The 17,515-nt window shown below is 42.1% G+C and overlaps 1 protein-coding gene across 1 annotated transcript in view; it reads left to right on the top strand.

Moving 5' to 3' along the window:
- Window positions 1–1,957: 1,957 nt before the first annotated feature.
- The window catches only part of gbe1b (glucan (1,4-alpha-), branching enzyme 1b), a 79,222-nt gene continuing 63,664 nt past the window's right edge, over window positions 1,958–17,515 (top strand). The window contains exons 1-4 of the mRNA XM_053422650.1: window positions 1,958–2,201; window positions 10,890–11,059; window positions 14,366–14,481; window positions 16,680–16,805. Of these exons, the coding sequence (XP_053278625.1) occupies window positions 2,104–2,201; window positions 10,890–11,059; window positions 14,366–14,481; window positions 16,680–16,805 (510 nt within the window). The 5' untranslated portion in view covers window positions 1,958–2,103. The remainder of the gene's footprint in view (window positions 2,202–10,889; window positions 11,060–14,365; window positions 14,482–16,679; window positions 16,806–17,515) is intronic.

Raw genomic sequence — 17,515 nt, 5'->3', positions numbered from 1 at the left:
GTCAGAACTTTGACCCGACACTGGCCTTCACCTGCTTTTAGAAAAGGTCGCGGGGTCACCAGGAGATGAGAAGGAGACACCGCAATTGGCTGCAGTTCACCTAGAGGGCACAAGGTATAACGCAATAAATTGGAGTGAATGGAGCTGAACGGCTAAAAATGAATTGCTTTTAGAAGAACAAAGCCACAAGTTCTGTTTTAATTGCCATAATTGCAAAGGTAAAAAAGACTAATGGCGATTTTGCCCAGTATCATCCTGTTAATGCAAGCTGATTGGTCCGTTGAGGATTCTAATTACGACAGAACCCCTTCCTTGAAGGAACAAGTCCAGGGAAAGTTAATGACCCTCTAAAGGAGGAGCAAGAGGCCGGATGTAAGTCAAGCTGATGTAGTGGCTGACAACCAGTCATGGTGGGTGACTACGCACACACAAAAACTAGCTCAGGTGAAACAACAATGGTGAATGTTGTCACTAACTTACAGAAAAGTTTGTTGCTACAATTAAAAGTGCAGATACTAAACTATATCACATTTTTCATCCCCTTATATCGAGAAACATAATATTTTGTGGCTACAGGTCACACCTCGTGAGCGCCCCCTACACATTCCAGAAGTTGCGATAGTGGAAGTGTTCCCCCTTGTTCGAAATTCTCTGAAGTGACTGAGTGTCTGTAGCACAACTGAAGCGGCCAGTGATGTTCCATGTTGCTCTGGACTCTGAACTTTGACTCGGCACATGAATGTTCAAACAAAATGTGAATGTCATCGGAGCTCTCTTGTTTTTCAGATATTTTTTAGTGTTGAACACAAGTGACCGACCATCCGAGGTCAAAATATATACGACGGATTATCCTTCAGTGAAACACTAATGCATCCTCACAACAACTTCTTAAAACTACAAAACAGAGCTTCCTCTTGTTGAAAACTCTCCTGATCCACACTATGAGAAAGTTTAAGTTTAAGTTTAAGTTCTCTACCTTTTTAATCTTGTTCTTGTTCAATGTAGCCAACCTCATCTTCTACCTGTGCTATTTTATGACATTGATCTTGATTCTATCTCTGCTCTTGTTATCCTTCTTATACTCATGTTTGATTGCTTTCCTTTGCCGTGATTTATTGATACATCCCTGTGTGTATATCAAGGATTTACTGACTCCCTATGAGCCCGAGGGCCATCAGCTGATAATGGTTTAGTTCCCAGTGCTCGACTGGGCAGAGGTGGACTAGAGGTCCCCAAACTCTGGAGTGATTTACCAGCTGAGATCAGAAATGCTCAATCTAAACCTGGGACTGCTTTTAAATCCCTTGATAACATATTTAAAAATTGTAACTTTTTAGATTTATAAGTATTTTGAATCTATAAGTATTTTGTTGTTGTTTTATTGTTATTTTTATCCCGTTATGAAGCAGGTTGTGATTTTGTTCTATTTAAATCATACTCATTTCATTATCAGGATTATCATTGCTGCTGTTGTTGTAAAGTACACTGACTCAACTGCTGTTATTTTTAGCGCGGTATAAATAAACCTGAGATGACCAGAGATATTCAATCCAGTTCAAACAGGAGATGAAACAAAAGTGCACAGACAATTCATCCGGACACATAACAGACTAAATACTGACAAATCTAAGAAAGTTTAGAAAACACAGAAATCAAATATGTCATAATAAATAATTCTAGCTCTAATGTGACGTATTTTTTATTTATTTTTTCCCCCTCTGAGCTCTGATGACTTTCAAACATGCTGCTACATGTGTTTTAAGGTGCGTGTTATATTAAGTTGAGCCAGAGCCGCAGCGTGCCACCGTGCACATCTGCATTCACACACGAGTCATCCTCCTCTGACGCGCCAGATGTTTGTCATCTTAAAGGGACATGCTCTCTCGCTCATCTCTAGCCCAATGAAAACACCGGAATGTTTGATTTGATGGGCCGGGCTTTTTCAGATCGCATCCCGATTCGCTGTCGCCTGCTCCGACAACAAACCAAAACCCTCTGGCGCGCACGGTTCGTGCCAGGGTCAGTCTGTGCCATCCATTGTCCAGCCGAACGCTCATCGGCAGCTCCGCACTCGATTGGGTCCGTCTAGTGGGGGGAGACGCGATGGCAGAGAGCGAGGATAATGTTTCGATCCCCGAGTTCAGCTGCCTTCTCCAAATGGATCCCCAGCTCAAAGCGTACGAGAAGGACTTCAAGCGGAGGTAACACACTGGGAAACGCGACTTTAAGCGGCTCGTGCGTCATGGCGCGGCGGCACCGTGCGTCCCCGGGGGCAGCGCGAGCACGGCCCGGCTTCCTGCGGCGTCCGCGGCTCGAAACGCACGTTAAAAAACACATAATTTAACAGATTAAACAAGCGACGCATCCGTGTCAGTGACATTAAGGGGGAGGAGAGGTCGTGTGCCTCCCCCCCACACCTTGCCTCCCTCTTCTAACTCCCTGGCTGTTCTCTCTCACCCCCTCTCTCTCTCTCTCTCTCTCTCCAGCCTGTTTGTGATAATAACAAAAGTATCTGGAATCTCAGTGAATGCAAACAAACATGTACTGAGTCGTTGTTGCTCAACCTCCCCTGTTTGACAGTTGCAGAGGACGCTCGCTCTTCCTGGTGTGCTGACGTGCGCGCTGCGTCTTGACGTCACCGCCCCTCGTCACGCTATCTGCTGGCCCTGCAGGAGTCTGGTGCATGTGCATCATCAACAGCAGAGTTTGCCTTGTGGAGGACCTTGCTCCTCCATGATTGGTTTTATATATATATTTTTTTTCCTCTGGTTGTAATGGAAACATATTTAAAAAATGTTAAGTCGGATTAAAGGGAATGGTTGGGCAATTGGTTTTGGAACACGTTTTTTAATATCTTACTTGTTGAAATAGGACGTGGCTAATGATTGGCTGCTTCAGTACCTGTCTCGCATTAAAGCCCTTTTTCCATTGGTCCAAAAAGATCCACAGACGCCTGGTCACATCTGGCTCTAGTCTGCAATGGGATTCACTCCATGACTCTGCAGGTAGACACAGGTTTGATTCTGCTCCAGTGATGGAGATGTGACGTCTGGGGGGTGAATGCACTTATTTGGCCAAACAGCAAGGTTTTAAGTGCATTGGTGATTTCAAACATGATGCACGTTATGATGCAATTAAGACATGCACATGTTTACATTATGATGCGAAGGTCAGAATACTCCACACGTCTGAATTTGATTATTGTTTATTCCGAGTATGATCATATTTGGGTTAAGGTCATTGTGTAATGTTTATGAAGACTATTGGCTTGATTGTGTACACATCAGATATTATCACAAATTCTTTATTTACATGTTGTTGTGTGCCCTTCGAAGACCAGTTTGTTGTCCTTCGTGAGCTTTTTGAAGCTGTCAATTGATCAGAGTTGTGTAGTGAAAACCCAGATACGACGCTTCCAACTGGACCAGCAGCTGATTGGTTTGCTTCTCTCATTGTGGGAGGCTTTGTGAAAAAGAAATGACCCCTCAGACGTTAATTGACTTCATGCAGCACTCGTTTGCTGCACGATTTTCTCCTTCAGCCTCGATTTGGCCACCGTACAAATTAATTATTAGGGTGGAAGTCTTAAGTAGCTGACACTGTATGTGTGGTAGTGGTGATTGTGCAGTGTGTGTTTGTGTGTGTGTGTGTGTGTGTGTGTGTGTGGGCTGGTGCATTTATTGTGGATTATTTCCAGCAGGAATTCCAATCACATTTTACTGCAGCTGCCAAAACTGTGGTGGTTGATGGTGTCAAGCAACACATAGAAGATTCCAAGATTTTATTATCAGACTAGAATATGTTTGCATGCGGCATTTTCTTAATTGGGTCATTAGTTAATGACGGAGATGGACAAACCAAAGCAGAAAGTTTTGATGAATAATATTTCCAGAGATGTTGGTTCACTGGAAGATGTTTTTTAACACAGATCTATGACATTAATATAATGTACAGTCAGAACCAAACAGGTACTAGATAAACCAGAATCCATCTTCAGATTTTTTACTTTGTTTATAACCTTTGGATTTGTCCTTTTCACTTTTAGGCAAAATTATTCTGCTTAATTTTTATCTTTATATACAGAACATGAAAATTTGCCAAACAAATTTATATACCAGGATTAAGTTTATGCAGGAGAGACAAAACATCTAAAACCTTTTATTAGAATATTCATTAAATGGACGTTAAATATTATACATTAATATAAATATTTGAAGTGAGTTGAATATTATTATAACAATTATAAATGGGTTTAAATCAGTGTAGTACTTTAAAATAACCATCATGTGTCCAAACCTTCTGTATTAGTCAACACTCAAATATGTTATTTAGCTACATGTCTCTATAAATAGCTTTTAACCAGATAAAAACAGATTGTATTAGAATAAAGAGATTTTCTGCTCCACCGTGACTGAGGAGCATATCATATGTAATAATAACACAAGGCTGAAATCATCATCATTTATAAACTGATTCCGGGTGGAAGAACATCTGGCTCACAATGAGTCTCATTCCTCAGCTCAATTCCCGACCTCATGTCACATTAGCCCTACCTGTTGGATTTAAAGAAGTGTAATGTATTTTACTTACAGTGTGACAGTGGTAATCATCTCCGGCTCACATTGCTGCAGTGCTGCCGGCTCACTGTTGGCTTGTGCCCAAAATTAGGCCTTAAAACTCTGCTTAGGGGCCATATAGTTTTATCCATTTTCATTACCGTGTATGATGCCGTCTCTAACGTGGCAGGTAAAGGGACCACCTGCCTTGTGTTTGAAACGTGTGTGCAGGGCTATAGCCTCGCAGAGAGATGAGCGTGTCAGCTCCATCACAGACACAGCTTGGGATTGCCAGGCTTCACCGAGCTGCAAACGTCTGTCTCAAACCCGCGTCCCGCTGATGAAAGTTACAGGTAAATTATTTTTTACATATAGGATCGCTGCTGTGTGAAGGTTAAATCTCGGCAAACCCCCCGGTGTTGTCAGGCTCGGCGTCCAAACACCGTATCGTGAACACGGGGCTTATAAATCGAGAACCTTCTCGGGCTGCGGTGTCACGCTGAGCCCCCCCACTGAGCCACACAGTTCTAAGAATTCTGTCGGCTTATCAGGAGACCTATGACCACCCAGAGTGACTCTTTAGATTTCACCGCCATGTCACGGCTCTCCGCTGCCCACATCTCTGGCTTGTTGAACTTTGCTTGGTGTCAGATCCAGCCGGTGTGGACAGACGGCACATTTTCCAAAGCTCCCGCTCTGATTTACTATTCCATGGCTGCAGGCCGCTCTTATTTTTATTCCTACCAGGATGTTTGTTTCAGATTGATTGTGAAAACAACCGTTGATGCGGCGTTACACCCCCAGTGAGCAGTGCTCTGTTGACACACTTCACTTTTCCCCCCTTCCTGTTGCACAACTTAGCAGGAAGTGCTACGAGGAGTTGGAGGCTCGTGGCACCGAGTATCTCCTCAATTGGACCGAATGAAGGAAGGGAGCTTTGGGATTGCTGCTTATTATGGCAAAGATCTTATTTCTAAATTTTTTTTGCATTTCAGTATGTCATCACAGCTCATTTCAAAGTTAAAAAAAGTGCAATAAGCCAGAGTCTTGTGCTTGTGATGGTGATGCAATATATATTTTAGGCAAAAACTGATTATCGACTTTGAAGAGATAACCACCAGTGCGTGTGCTCTGACTGAAGATTAATGAGCTCAAAAACAGGAATTAAAGATAAGTAGTGAAAAGGCAGCGGGCGGTTCCATTGGAATTATTAGAGTGACTGGATTAAATTTCTGAACCTGCCAGTTGAATTATAATGAATTGTTTTTTTATGCACCTTTTTATTCTTAAGGCAGAAGTTTTTTTTTTTAGCTTGAGGGTCAACAAAGGGACGAAGTTCAGGCCGGGGGAATTTTTAGGTTCAGGTCTCACTCCAGATTCATTACTGCACTTAGTCAAAGACGGGAATTAAATGACAAGAATTGAAAGTCACTTTGCTCCTGGGCTGCATTGAAGCCCTCGAGGCGAACTGAGATCAGGACACTGAAACGTCTGAGTCATGGGGACTTTAGGGCAATGTTCAAATTTAAGAAAGAGATATATCACCTGATATATGTCTGAAAAGAATATGGCAAGGATTCCTAAAATTAATATAACTGAGGTTTGATACTTTACAGTTCAGCTGTAAACTTCTTATTTAAAAATAACTATAGCTTAAAACCAAAATCTAAATGTATAGAACTTGAATTAAGAAAATAAACATTATCTTTTAACATAAAAATGTAATGCACATATCTGCAAACATAGAGGCTGATACATGTCTATGAAAGGCCCATATTGGTAAGATTGGTCAGGCTGTACTTTCTACACGTGGTGAACATTATGGTTTCATGATGTCTGTGCTTTTTACGTCCGTCCCGTTCTTTCCAAGGCCATATCTCAAGAACTGTCATTAAATATGCCACAAATACTCACTTGAACTCAAGCATGACCCGATTGGAGTTTTGTTCAAAAGGTCAAGTTCACTGCAACCATAAGTCCGTCCAATTTTTGTGAATGTGCTAAATCAGGAGCGAACTCAGACTCAAGGATGAAGTAAAGTTTGTCTAATTGGATGAAATGATAAAGTGATGCAAGTTTTATATCACGTAAATATCCATAACTAAGTCTGAGGTCCACTTCCCTGTGACGTCACGGAGCAGAAGTGGAGAATGTGACTTTATTTCCTGGTTGTCGGTGCTACCACCTTCTACCTATGTTTCTCCAGGCTGATGCAGACTGTCCTGACACCTCTGTGCTTCAGCTGTCACCATCAGTCACACGCAACACAACAGACCTGAACGCTCAGGCTAAATTTAGACACCGCATTGTCTAACAGTGAGTCTATGAACAAGTTACAGAGCCGAGCTGAGCCGTGGGAAGAATGTTAAAACCGTGGACCACAATCAAGAGTCAAACTCTAACTTTATTTCATTTTAGAATTTTGAAATAGTTTTATTTTCTTTCAAGGAGAATCATCACTTTTAAGTTACAATGGAGACCTGAACAGAATTAAAAGGGGAGTGTTTATTGGACATTACCTTTTTTCTGCTGGACAAATGAATGATAGTGTTGCTCTGTGTCTTCTGGGTGTGTAAACAAGCAATTTATCAACTCCTGTGTTTATTTATTCAACTTACATTTGGGAAATGTGAGTCGATTTGAGAGCAGTTGAATGCTTTGTCGTGTCCGGAACAATTGATTCTCACATCTCACTGAGGAACTCCACTTTAAAAAGTTTTCACAGCTCCTAAATGTAGGACTTTTCAAAATCGGACTTGGGTGACTTCTATTTTCAACTTTTGAAAGGATATCTGGGTTCAGGTTTGGTTTGGTCATGTTGGTTGGGCATTGTACTTATAATATTACTAACATTAATAATAATAGTTATAATAACAGTATTAATAATAAAATGCAGCTCAAAGTGCTTTACAATAAAATCAGATACCTGAAATAAGATAAATCAATAAGACCATGTTAGTATTGAAACAGAACTAAAAGCATAAAGGTACAAAATGAAGTATAAAATTCATAAAGTGAATTAAAAGCAACAATCGTAGATATAAATCTTGAGTTGTTTCTCAAAACCATCAACAGAAGTAGCTTGTCTGATGTGTGGTGGGTGTAAAGCTGCTGCCCTTCACTTTTTATAGTTCACTTTTGGTATATTTAGCGAGCAAATAGAAGACCTGAGGGGACGGCTTGGAACATACTCGGATAAACAATCAGAAGTGTGTGAGGGTGATCCTCAGTGATACAGGAAGCCAGTGTAAAACCGGAGTAATGTGATCTCTTTGCCTTTTTCCTGTTGAAACCCTGGCTGCTGAATTTTGTACATGCCCTAATATAATCCTGAATAAAGTACTTATAATTAATAATAACTTTTACACTGTATGTAACTTTAATTGGGGAAAACATTGGGCTCGGAAAATTATCTCTTGGACTAACTCGGGTTTTGAACAGAAAATTGCGGCCCGAGTCGGACTCTATATTTCCATCACACGTTGGCTCCTGATAACTTTGCACAACAACCTATAACAGTGAGATGAATTTTATTCCTGCTGCATTGTTGCAGCTCCAGAATGCATCTTTCTCGACCCTTTGTGTCGTAGTTTAACACAACTCCCCAACTCGGCTCCTCTAACATTGACTTGACTTTATTAAGAATTCAGGGCTGCTGCTGCTGCTGCTGCTGGCGGAGGAGAAAAAAAGAAAAGAAGAGGTTTGCCATATGTTATGAAATGGTCACAGTCTGAGGCTCTGCTCTTTTCAGCTTGATGGGAGAGGGTTTGACGGCCAAATGTTGCCCATGGATACTGAGTGTGGTCTCCTGCTGGATTTTGTTGTAAAAAGTGGACGTGGCATCAGTGTGAGGATAAGAAAGAGAGAGAGAGAGAGCGAGAGAGAGAGAGAGACAGAGCGATACAGTGGAGACAGACGTCTGACTTTCAATAACAGGGAAATAAATGAACGTTTTTTGATTTTGCTTCTTGCTTTCACCTGCGTTAATGACTTTCCGAAATGAACTGTGTGTCTTCACCGGCACAATTCATTTGTGATGTGCATCCTCGAGTGCAAACAGACACTAGAGGTGTACGCTGCATCCATACAGGATTCTTTGGCTCACAGTTTCGCCCGCCCACACCCGGAACTCATTTGTTAGAATCATAGGCATGACTCTCATGCTTATTAACACGGCGGCAGTGCAGCTCTTCCTTTTTAAATGAATCCTCCCTTTGTCCCTGGTTCCTTTCAGCATTTCCTCGAAGTGGCGTCCAAGTGGCGAAAGGAGGCGTGTGGCGCCATTTGTTGGGACTTTTAAAGGTTTACGTTTGGCAAGCGCCGTCTGTGTCCACTGCGCCCGACTCAGGGAGCAGCTGCTGAGAAATGGCGCTGTTACTTCAGCCCATCATCACCAGCCCCAGGGCATTCACAGGCCAGTCTGAGCTTGGCTCCGGGGCTATAGGGGAGTGGGTGCACTTAACTCAGCTGGCTGAAGGAGGCTTTCTGTACCGGGGGGGGATCTGATATGGACACCAGCTGGCTGCAGGAACTTAAGTGAGATAAATGGCAAAGTAGTTAGTCCATCCTTCCCAGCCGAAGGTAACGGACAGAGGTTTATCTCTCCGGATATGCCTGTAGTCACAATTTCTTGAGGGAGCGAGGCAGGTCTGCATCCTGAGGTGGGACCTGGAAGAGATAGCGTTAGCATGGGAACATTGAGATAGTGCACCGGCACGGGGGCTCTGCCTCTGCTGCAGTATTTGAGAAAAGTGGTAAATGTGTATTTTTTCAAATTCAAAACACATTCATACAATATGCATGTTTTAAAAGTTTTTTTTACTCAAAATGTGAAGGCACAGTGAGTTTGAGTAAAATCAGTTATAATCAATTAATAACAACAATAATATTATATAGTATTAATACATATTTTACATAGCACTGTCAATAGGAAATTGGCAACACTAGACAAAATTTAGCACAGATATAAGAATGAAAATGTTAAAGCTAAGAAAAGAGTAAAAACTAAATAAAATGAAACATTCTAAAACAATTTAAATAGTCGAAAACATACGGATAAGTATTTAAGAATATTTTTTACAAATTTGTTGTAAAAAATATTGAAATCTATGACATAAAGCGATGTTATCATGAAAGTGCTCATTCACAATGTATGATATCGATGTTATCGTAGCTCAATGCCTGTTTCCATTCGTTTGCATTCAAGGAAACAGTTTTCATTAATCACACTAGTTCCTATTTCCGCCCTTAAAGGAAACATCCACTGTAAAAGGTTAATGAAAAGCCTAAATTTAAAACCATTAATTACCCAGAAATAATTGGAAATAATTAACGACTCAGTTAAATTGATTGTTTGCGTTTGAACGATGTTCCAGTGTGACCGGTGACTTTTGAAAATTGCTTCCGCTGCTGTATCCTTAAGATTAGTTGTCAATAAACAATAAGTGATAACACTGTAGAGAGAGGCACAATAGAGAGGCTGCCTTTTCCAGTTATACTGGTAATTACTGATCAGTATCTTCTCCACCAGTCATTTCAATTTGAAGAGTCGTTGTTTCGTGATATGTTGTGTTTATATAACTATAACTAACTCTATTATTCATCCTGTTGAGGACAGTGTGAAATTGCGGTGTTACCATGTTTTTATATGAAAACTGTTATACTGTATGAGTAGTGCGCATTTAAAGTTAATATATTATTCAATAATTTATCCAAGAATCAACAGTTAACTTAAGGTTTGGCGTCAATCCTCAAATCCTTGATTCACTATATTTTACAATTGAATATAGAGACAAAGTCGGAGAAATCTAAATTATGTTTTTTTTAAGAGCGATGTCAAAAGGCATTCTGGGAAATGGAGGAAAATGCTGATTTGAAGTAGAAGCATAGCAGACTTAATGCAATGGGACACACACACACACACACACACACACTCTTGTGGCTCCATGACTTCAGAGTACATTACATTGATTAAGCTTTACCTAACCTAACTGTAACATAAACTTAGCCTAGACCTAAGCTTAAACCAACCTTAACTTAATCTTCACCTTAAAATATATTGATTTACATAATGTGGACCTGTGTTAAAAATCTCCACAACATGAGTCATACCTGGACCACACTCACACAAAGATGCTCACACACACACACACACACACACACACACACACACACACACACACACACATCAATCACTTCAAACAGTGCAAAATAATTGAAACATATTCAACCTCACTGAGAAATGATATGTAACACCTCAGTTATCCAGTCTGTTCATACTGCTTTGTGTGTGTGTGTGTGTGTGTGTGTGTGTGTGTTTCCTGTGGTTTGAAGGTATGAGCTGCTCCAGAAGAAGCTGTTCCAGCTGGAGGAGGCGGAGGGAGGCTTTGACCAGTTCACTCGCAGCTACAACACCTTTGGTGTGCAGCGACAGCCGGACAACAGCCTGTTCTTCACCGAGTGGGCTCCGGCTGCAGAGGCCCTCTTCCTCACCGGTGAATTCAGTAAGTAGCCCGAGGTGAAGTGTCGGCTCCCGAACAGCACGACACCAGTGTGTGATATCCAGGTTGTTTCCCTCAAAGTGAGTTTGAGTGCTGCTCCTCATTTATGTGCATCCACACTTGCTTGTTGTGTAGATAAAGGTGTCGCGGTTGTTGCAACTCGGTGTTGATGTGTACGTGAACAACCGGAAATTAGAAGTTGGAGCTTTGTAGTCACATCTGTTTACTTATTTTTTTATTATGACTATGCAAAAACTATTGAACTGATTTCCATTACATTTTGTGGAGGGGTGGGGCCAGATCCAATGAATAATCCATGACAGATTCCAATAGATAAACCCGGAAATCCAGGATTCTTTTTTCATTATCTTTAACATGGCCAGATAGAACGTTGGCTCAGGCGGAAGTTTGCACTCTGAGCCCCTCAAGGTCAAGTTGTATGAGTTTTAAAATGTCTTTGTCACGCAGCAGATATCTTCTTATGTTTTAAAGAAACATGCAGCAGTAGAGCTGAAGCCTCCACCAACTCCCAACAGTCCCCTTATGAAACCACATTTAAAATTCACTAGATCTGGATTTTTATGTGGAGCTGCTTCAAATTGCAAACATTCATGAATTTCAGTCACCAAAAAATGCCTGATTTAATTTGTTATCATGATATACACAAAAATTGAATGGCTTCCTCCACAAAAATGTCATAATCCGCTCAGTAGACTTAAACATAACATCCCAGTTGGGGATGAAAAAGTAAATGGACACCTTAATATAAAGTTAAATCCTCTGTCGAGACGGAAAATGAAAAAGAAGTTTCAGTGCAAACACAAAGGTTGCGTATCTCCATGGTGCTCTTAATAAGACATTTTACTTTTCTGCACTCTTGAACACAAAAGGACCGACTCTTAAGAAGAGGCACAGCGGAATGTGGTACGAGGGCATCGGCCCTTTTGATCCAACCAACCTGGGAGTAGGAAATGTGGAATATATTGATTACACGGGATAAACTTGCATACTTAAGGGGGTTCTTTTGAATGTGGGAGAGTCGGTTAATATTTTAGTAGCTGGTTATTTCATCATCGCCTGCAAAGTTGTGGAGAGAGTGCAACCTCTGTGTTTGCACTGAAATCTCTATTCCCCCCCCCCCGGTCCTAACTTTGAAAGTGATTTCAGGTTAATGGTCTTCTGAGGGTTATTTTCGGTTTAATGCTGTGGAAAGTGCGGCAAAATTATTTATTTTTATCATCATTAACAGGATTAAATGAGACTTGTTTTCATCCATCACATAGATACACAAGGTAAAACAATTCATTCTCTCTGTTCCTTTTCTCTTTATCAAATTTGTTAATGCACTGAGATCCATTACAGACGCCAGGAGCCGTGTATTACTCTTATTGGACAAATACAAAAATATAGTGATAGGAAAAAAGAAAATAACAAGGTGAGTGATTATGGACCCGTAACTCAAATACCATTCGTCATGCCCCACCACGGCAGGAACACCACTCACCTCTGCCACTGCTATTCAGAGCCGACACCCCGCAGATAATGATAAAGTAAAGCAAATGCTAAAAGCAATATCCCAGGATTGATACTGCTGCAAAACCCGAGATTTCTCGTTTTGTTTATTATCCCTAAAAAAAATATATATTTTCTGCTTGTTTTGTTGCTGCTGTTCCGTCTTTCCATATCATGCCTGTGCCATTTTTTTTTTTATTCACTTCCCGGGACCTTGGGGCAGCCGCTCAATTCCAACATTCTATTCCGCCCGAGATTATATTTTGACAAAGCTCCGTCATATTATTTGATTTCAATATCAGAATGAATGTGGAAACAGCCCAGCCGGCCGTATTCATGAATAAGATGCAGGTTGGATGCACCTTTTTTAATTCCATTTTTTTCCAGAGGAGTTTAAGCGAAGGAAGAGAAATAAATTGTGGAATAAAATAGGACTTGGCCGCCGCCCGGTGAAACGTGCCGGTGTTGTGCCGGTTCACTTCTGGAGCATCTCCCGTGATTCATTTTCTACCCCGTCGTTGTTTTTTCCTTTGTTCATGAATAACAAGCAGATATGGATTAGTGAGTATAAACAAAGCCCTGAATTGACATGCCACGGCGGCCACTTTATAATAAATGTTCTGAGTCGTAATATATTCCTGCCAGTCAACGGCAGCCGGTAATGTGGCATCAGCAGGTTATGAACGTTACGCCTCTCCGTTGTTCACTGGCAGATATAATTCAATGAGCAGTGAAGTGGTATCTTATCAGTTTTGCCTTTTTTGGAGATCACTGAGCCTGCTGCTTTATTCTCGCTTTTCTGCAAAAGTCACAGGACGCGGGAGAAGTGGTGCAAAAAAAGGGCGAATTATGTAAGAGAATTTAGAGGAGACGAGCACAGAGGAAGAAATTGTGTGAAGAGCGAGTTGAGAAGTCAGAGAAATAAAGCGGCCCTGCGACCACATGGGGATATGGAAATGGAGCAAAAGCCACCGTGGGCGAGTCTCATCTGCAAACTGCTGTTAGCACATAGAGACACGGTGATAGATTACTGGAGTAACAGTTTTCTTTGCACTCAAACATAATTAAAGCCCTGGTGGATGAATTTAATCATTTCTGACAATTTAGAGGTGTTGAACCGAAAGAACATGAATCTATTATCTATACCTACAAACATATTTCAACTCTGCATATACAGGGTTTAGGTGAAATTAATATGTACGTCTCAGTGTCTACAAATTCATTGTACCATGAGCCGATTGGTCGTTTTAAAGTGAATATTTCTTATTTTTATGTTTTATTATCTATTCATTCTCTATACCGCTTATTCTTTGAGGGTCATGGGGGAGCTGGAGCCAATCCCAGTGGATATTGGTGAGATTAAGACGCAGGGTGCATCCTAGACTGGTTACCAGCACATTGCAGGGCCTAGAAAAAAACGTGAATAAAATAACATATAATATCTAAAATGATGCATAGTTGGGTCTGTGGTCCTAAAATAAGATAAGGCTTTATTGATCCTAAAGGAAATGAGTGCGCCATCTTGCTCCAGATTAAAGAGACACAATATATAATAGGGTGCAGAGAATGAAATACAACGATTTAAAATATAAAGTGTAAATGCAAAAGTATGAAGAAATGAAAATGGAATAAAGTAGAATAGAATAATGAAGTTATGTGAGAGTGGGATTATGTACTGATTTAGATTTTGTCATATGATCGTCCTCCTCTCTTTGATCAGGGCACAGTGAACCAGAACCGTTCAGATCCGTGTTCTAAACCATTTCATTTGATGTGTTTTTTTTAAATCCTCTTCAGATGACTGGGACAAATTCTCCCATTCCTACACCAAGAAAGAATTTGGGAAGTGGGAACTGATTCTGCCGCCAAAGCCGGACAAGTCTCCAGCTGTGGATCACAACACCAGACTCAAGGTAGAGAACAGAACACCTTCATGCCTATTTTCACTCCGGCAGTCGCTGGCGTGTTGCTGTGCGCCGGCGTGGGGAACATGTCACCGTAATGTGCGAGGGAGATTGCCTGTCATGTGTGGTGTCTCATGAACCGAGTGAAGACCTGGCGTGTCGCCGTCAACAACATGTCACCCTCGCGGCGCACAGAAGGGAGATTACTGTAGGTACAGCGTCTGCACAGTGGAGGCCAGATCCACCTGAGGAGCCCAACTGATGCCCTTTTGTTTCCACTCCCATCTGTGGCAGGTGTCCCTCAGGGCGTGTACGGTCCACGGTGGGCGGAGATGATTGTTTTTTTTTTTTAGCTCCTGTAAATAATTCGTCAGGGATAAAAATGCAAAAAGACGCAGCTCCCATTCTGCATTGTCTCCCAAGCAAACAGCGCGGATGAGGAATAGTCCTGACAGGAGATGCCAGGCGAGGGGAGGACGGCCCCTCGGACTGGGTCGTCGTTGGCACACTCCCGCGCCCTGGACAGGCTGCCCAGCTCCCATTGTCAGCGGAGGTCAGTCTGAGGACGATAAGAAGCAGATGGAAACGCTGGCACCTGGCCTCTCCTTGTGCAGCCCCCCCCCCCTCGCTGGCTGTGATTGGCCGTCTTGCCGTGAGCCCCACTTTAGAATTAGTTCCACAGCTCTCCCTCGTGGAAGCACAAGCTCGGGCCGCAATCGCTCCCATGTAGAGCAGCTTGTCCGTCCAGCCCCCTTTTGTTCCAGAGCCCAATTTGTGCCCCTCACACAATCGATGTGCTCTTGTAGGTACAGTGTTCAACCGCGAGAGATCTCACGGTTGCGAGTGTTATCGAAGTGATCGACTGCCCACGTTTTTTTTTCCGTCCCCGCGTCTAACTTCTTGCAAATTGCTTGGCTCCGAGTTGTTTGTCCCTCGGCCGCTCCAGCAAGTCAGATTTTCTTCTTTAATGCACCTGATGCCGGCCAATTTGTCTGAAGGACCTCGGCTCTGTCAGGCTTTATGCCAGTCCATTTATCCAACCATCTTTTCCTAATCCTATAAACTGTGAAGCATGTCATGAGGGGAGCCAGGCAGCTAACCCCCAGGTGGCCCGGGCATAATGAAAAAAAAGCCCACAGGGGGGTCTGGCCAAAGGCTCACAGGCAGGTGGCATTGGAACAGTCATTACTTCACAACAGCGGCCAGAATTAGCCGAGTTCTAATGCCCATTTCTGCAGGGGGACCAAACAGGCCGAACACATACTGTGGATAACTCCACAAGATCGATTTCTCGGTGGGTTTCTCAAACTCTCACGCTGGCTCTCTCCATTCTTATTTAACTGATGGAGGCAAAGTGACGTGTCGCATACGATTTTTCAAACTTTGCTCATTTGACCCCCTTCCAGTGCTGTATTTTACAGACATAATAGATGAGAGGCGTAAAAAAAAAATGGATAATGATTTAGATTTCCTGTTTCTCTAAATTGCTCTCTGGCTCAAATCCCCCTCTCGAGTCGGGGCCAGTAAGTGGCTGCATTAAAACCAATGATAAAGCTGCACCCCTTAGCAAAATAAGAAAAACGAAACATAATTACCATTGAATCCAGATTCGCCACAACAGGTTTTTTTTGAGTCAATACTGCAGCGTTTTGTCCTCTTCACCATATTATGTCTTCAGTGCCCCCCCGAGATCCCGCCTGTGTAAAAGTTTTACAGCCGCTGCAGTCGAGAGGAAGGAGCTGCCTGTTTTCTCTTGTTTGGTGAAAAATGTTTATCGGTCGAACGATCTGCACCATCTCTCCTGTATAATGGATTGGGAGCCGCAGCACGGTTTCTCTGTGAGCATTTCACGGCTGGAGGACGTAAACAAATGTTGCAATGGCAAACATGGAGGGACAGGCGTCACAGAGGACCTTGAAACCTGTTCGCTGGGTTGTTCAGGCCTTTTAAAAGCCAGATGAGTCTTATCTCTGTCAAACGTTTCCACCCTTTCATCTTTGCAACATTTTCTCCATTTTACTAAAGTTTTCATCCTGTCACCCTTCAAGACGGAGGGATTTCTGTAGGTTTTAACCTTATTTCTGCAACGTGTATCCTTTGTCCACTTCCTCTCAGCCTATGTAAAGTACCTGTAGTGTATTTTGGATGACTGTCACTGTCTAAGTGCCCTTCCTATAACATATAACTCATTTGTCTTATCTTCCCAGGTGGTAGTTCACACTAAGGAAGGCGAGCGGCTGTACCGGATCTCACCATGGGCAAAATATGTGAACAGGGAGGAGAAATCCATCATCTACGACTGGGTTCACTGGGATCCCCCTCACCCTTACATTGTACACGGTTTTCATTTTTTCAATATTTATTTTATCTACACATTTTTTAGAGATTTGTTTTAAAGTTGGTTATAATACTTCTGGGTTAAATCGGATTTGAAAAACACCACTGCAGCACAGTGAGTCATAGAGAGATGGGTTTATTTCTGTTTGTGTTTTCCGAGCTGTCAATATCACAGGAGAAGCTTGTTTAGTTTAAACGGGGCTGATCTGTGTCTTGTTGCATCAGTTCGGGGGTTTTCAGGAAAATTGAAGTTTTGAAATGAGATGGTCCTTCTTGAAACGTCAGGATGTTATTTAAGTGAAAACAATTTGGATTTACTGTAAAAATCACAAGATGAGATGTCGAAAAATACACATCAGCATGTTAATAATAAGTAAACCTACTAGTCCCTCGTTCTCGTCACAGTTTTGATTTCTTGCAAAGGGAAATAAATGAAATCCATCTTCACATCCTCGAATCTGAACCGGGTTGTGGCCGCTCTTGAAGTGGCTTCTTGATGCCGCTGATTCGAGAGGATCTATTCCACATCCTCGGCACGAGTATGCATGAGCGAAACAATGAGAAGCTGTTTAAGACCCCCTCGCTTTTCTTTATAGCTTGTTATTCGGCACCGTTTTAATTAGAGGAGCTCTCGTATATTCGCTTTATTTTCAAGTGGCAATCGTGTAGTGAAGATAGTGGGCTCACGACGCCTGGTGGGGTAGCC

The sequence above is a fragment of the Pleuronectes platessa genome, chromosome 5, assembly GCF_947347685.1.
Source record: "Pleuronectes platessa chromosome 5, fPlePla1.1, whole genome shotgun sequence".
NCBI lineage: Eukaryota > Metazoa > Chordata > Actinopteri > Pleuronectiformes > Pleuronectidae > Pleuronectes > Pleuronectes platessa.
Note: the sequence above shows the minus strand (reverse complement) of the source record. Positions and strands in the feature narration are given on the sequence as shown.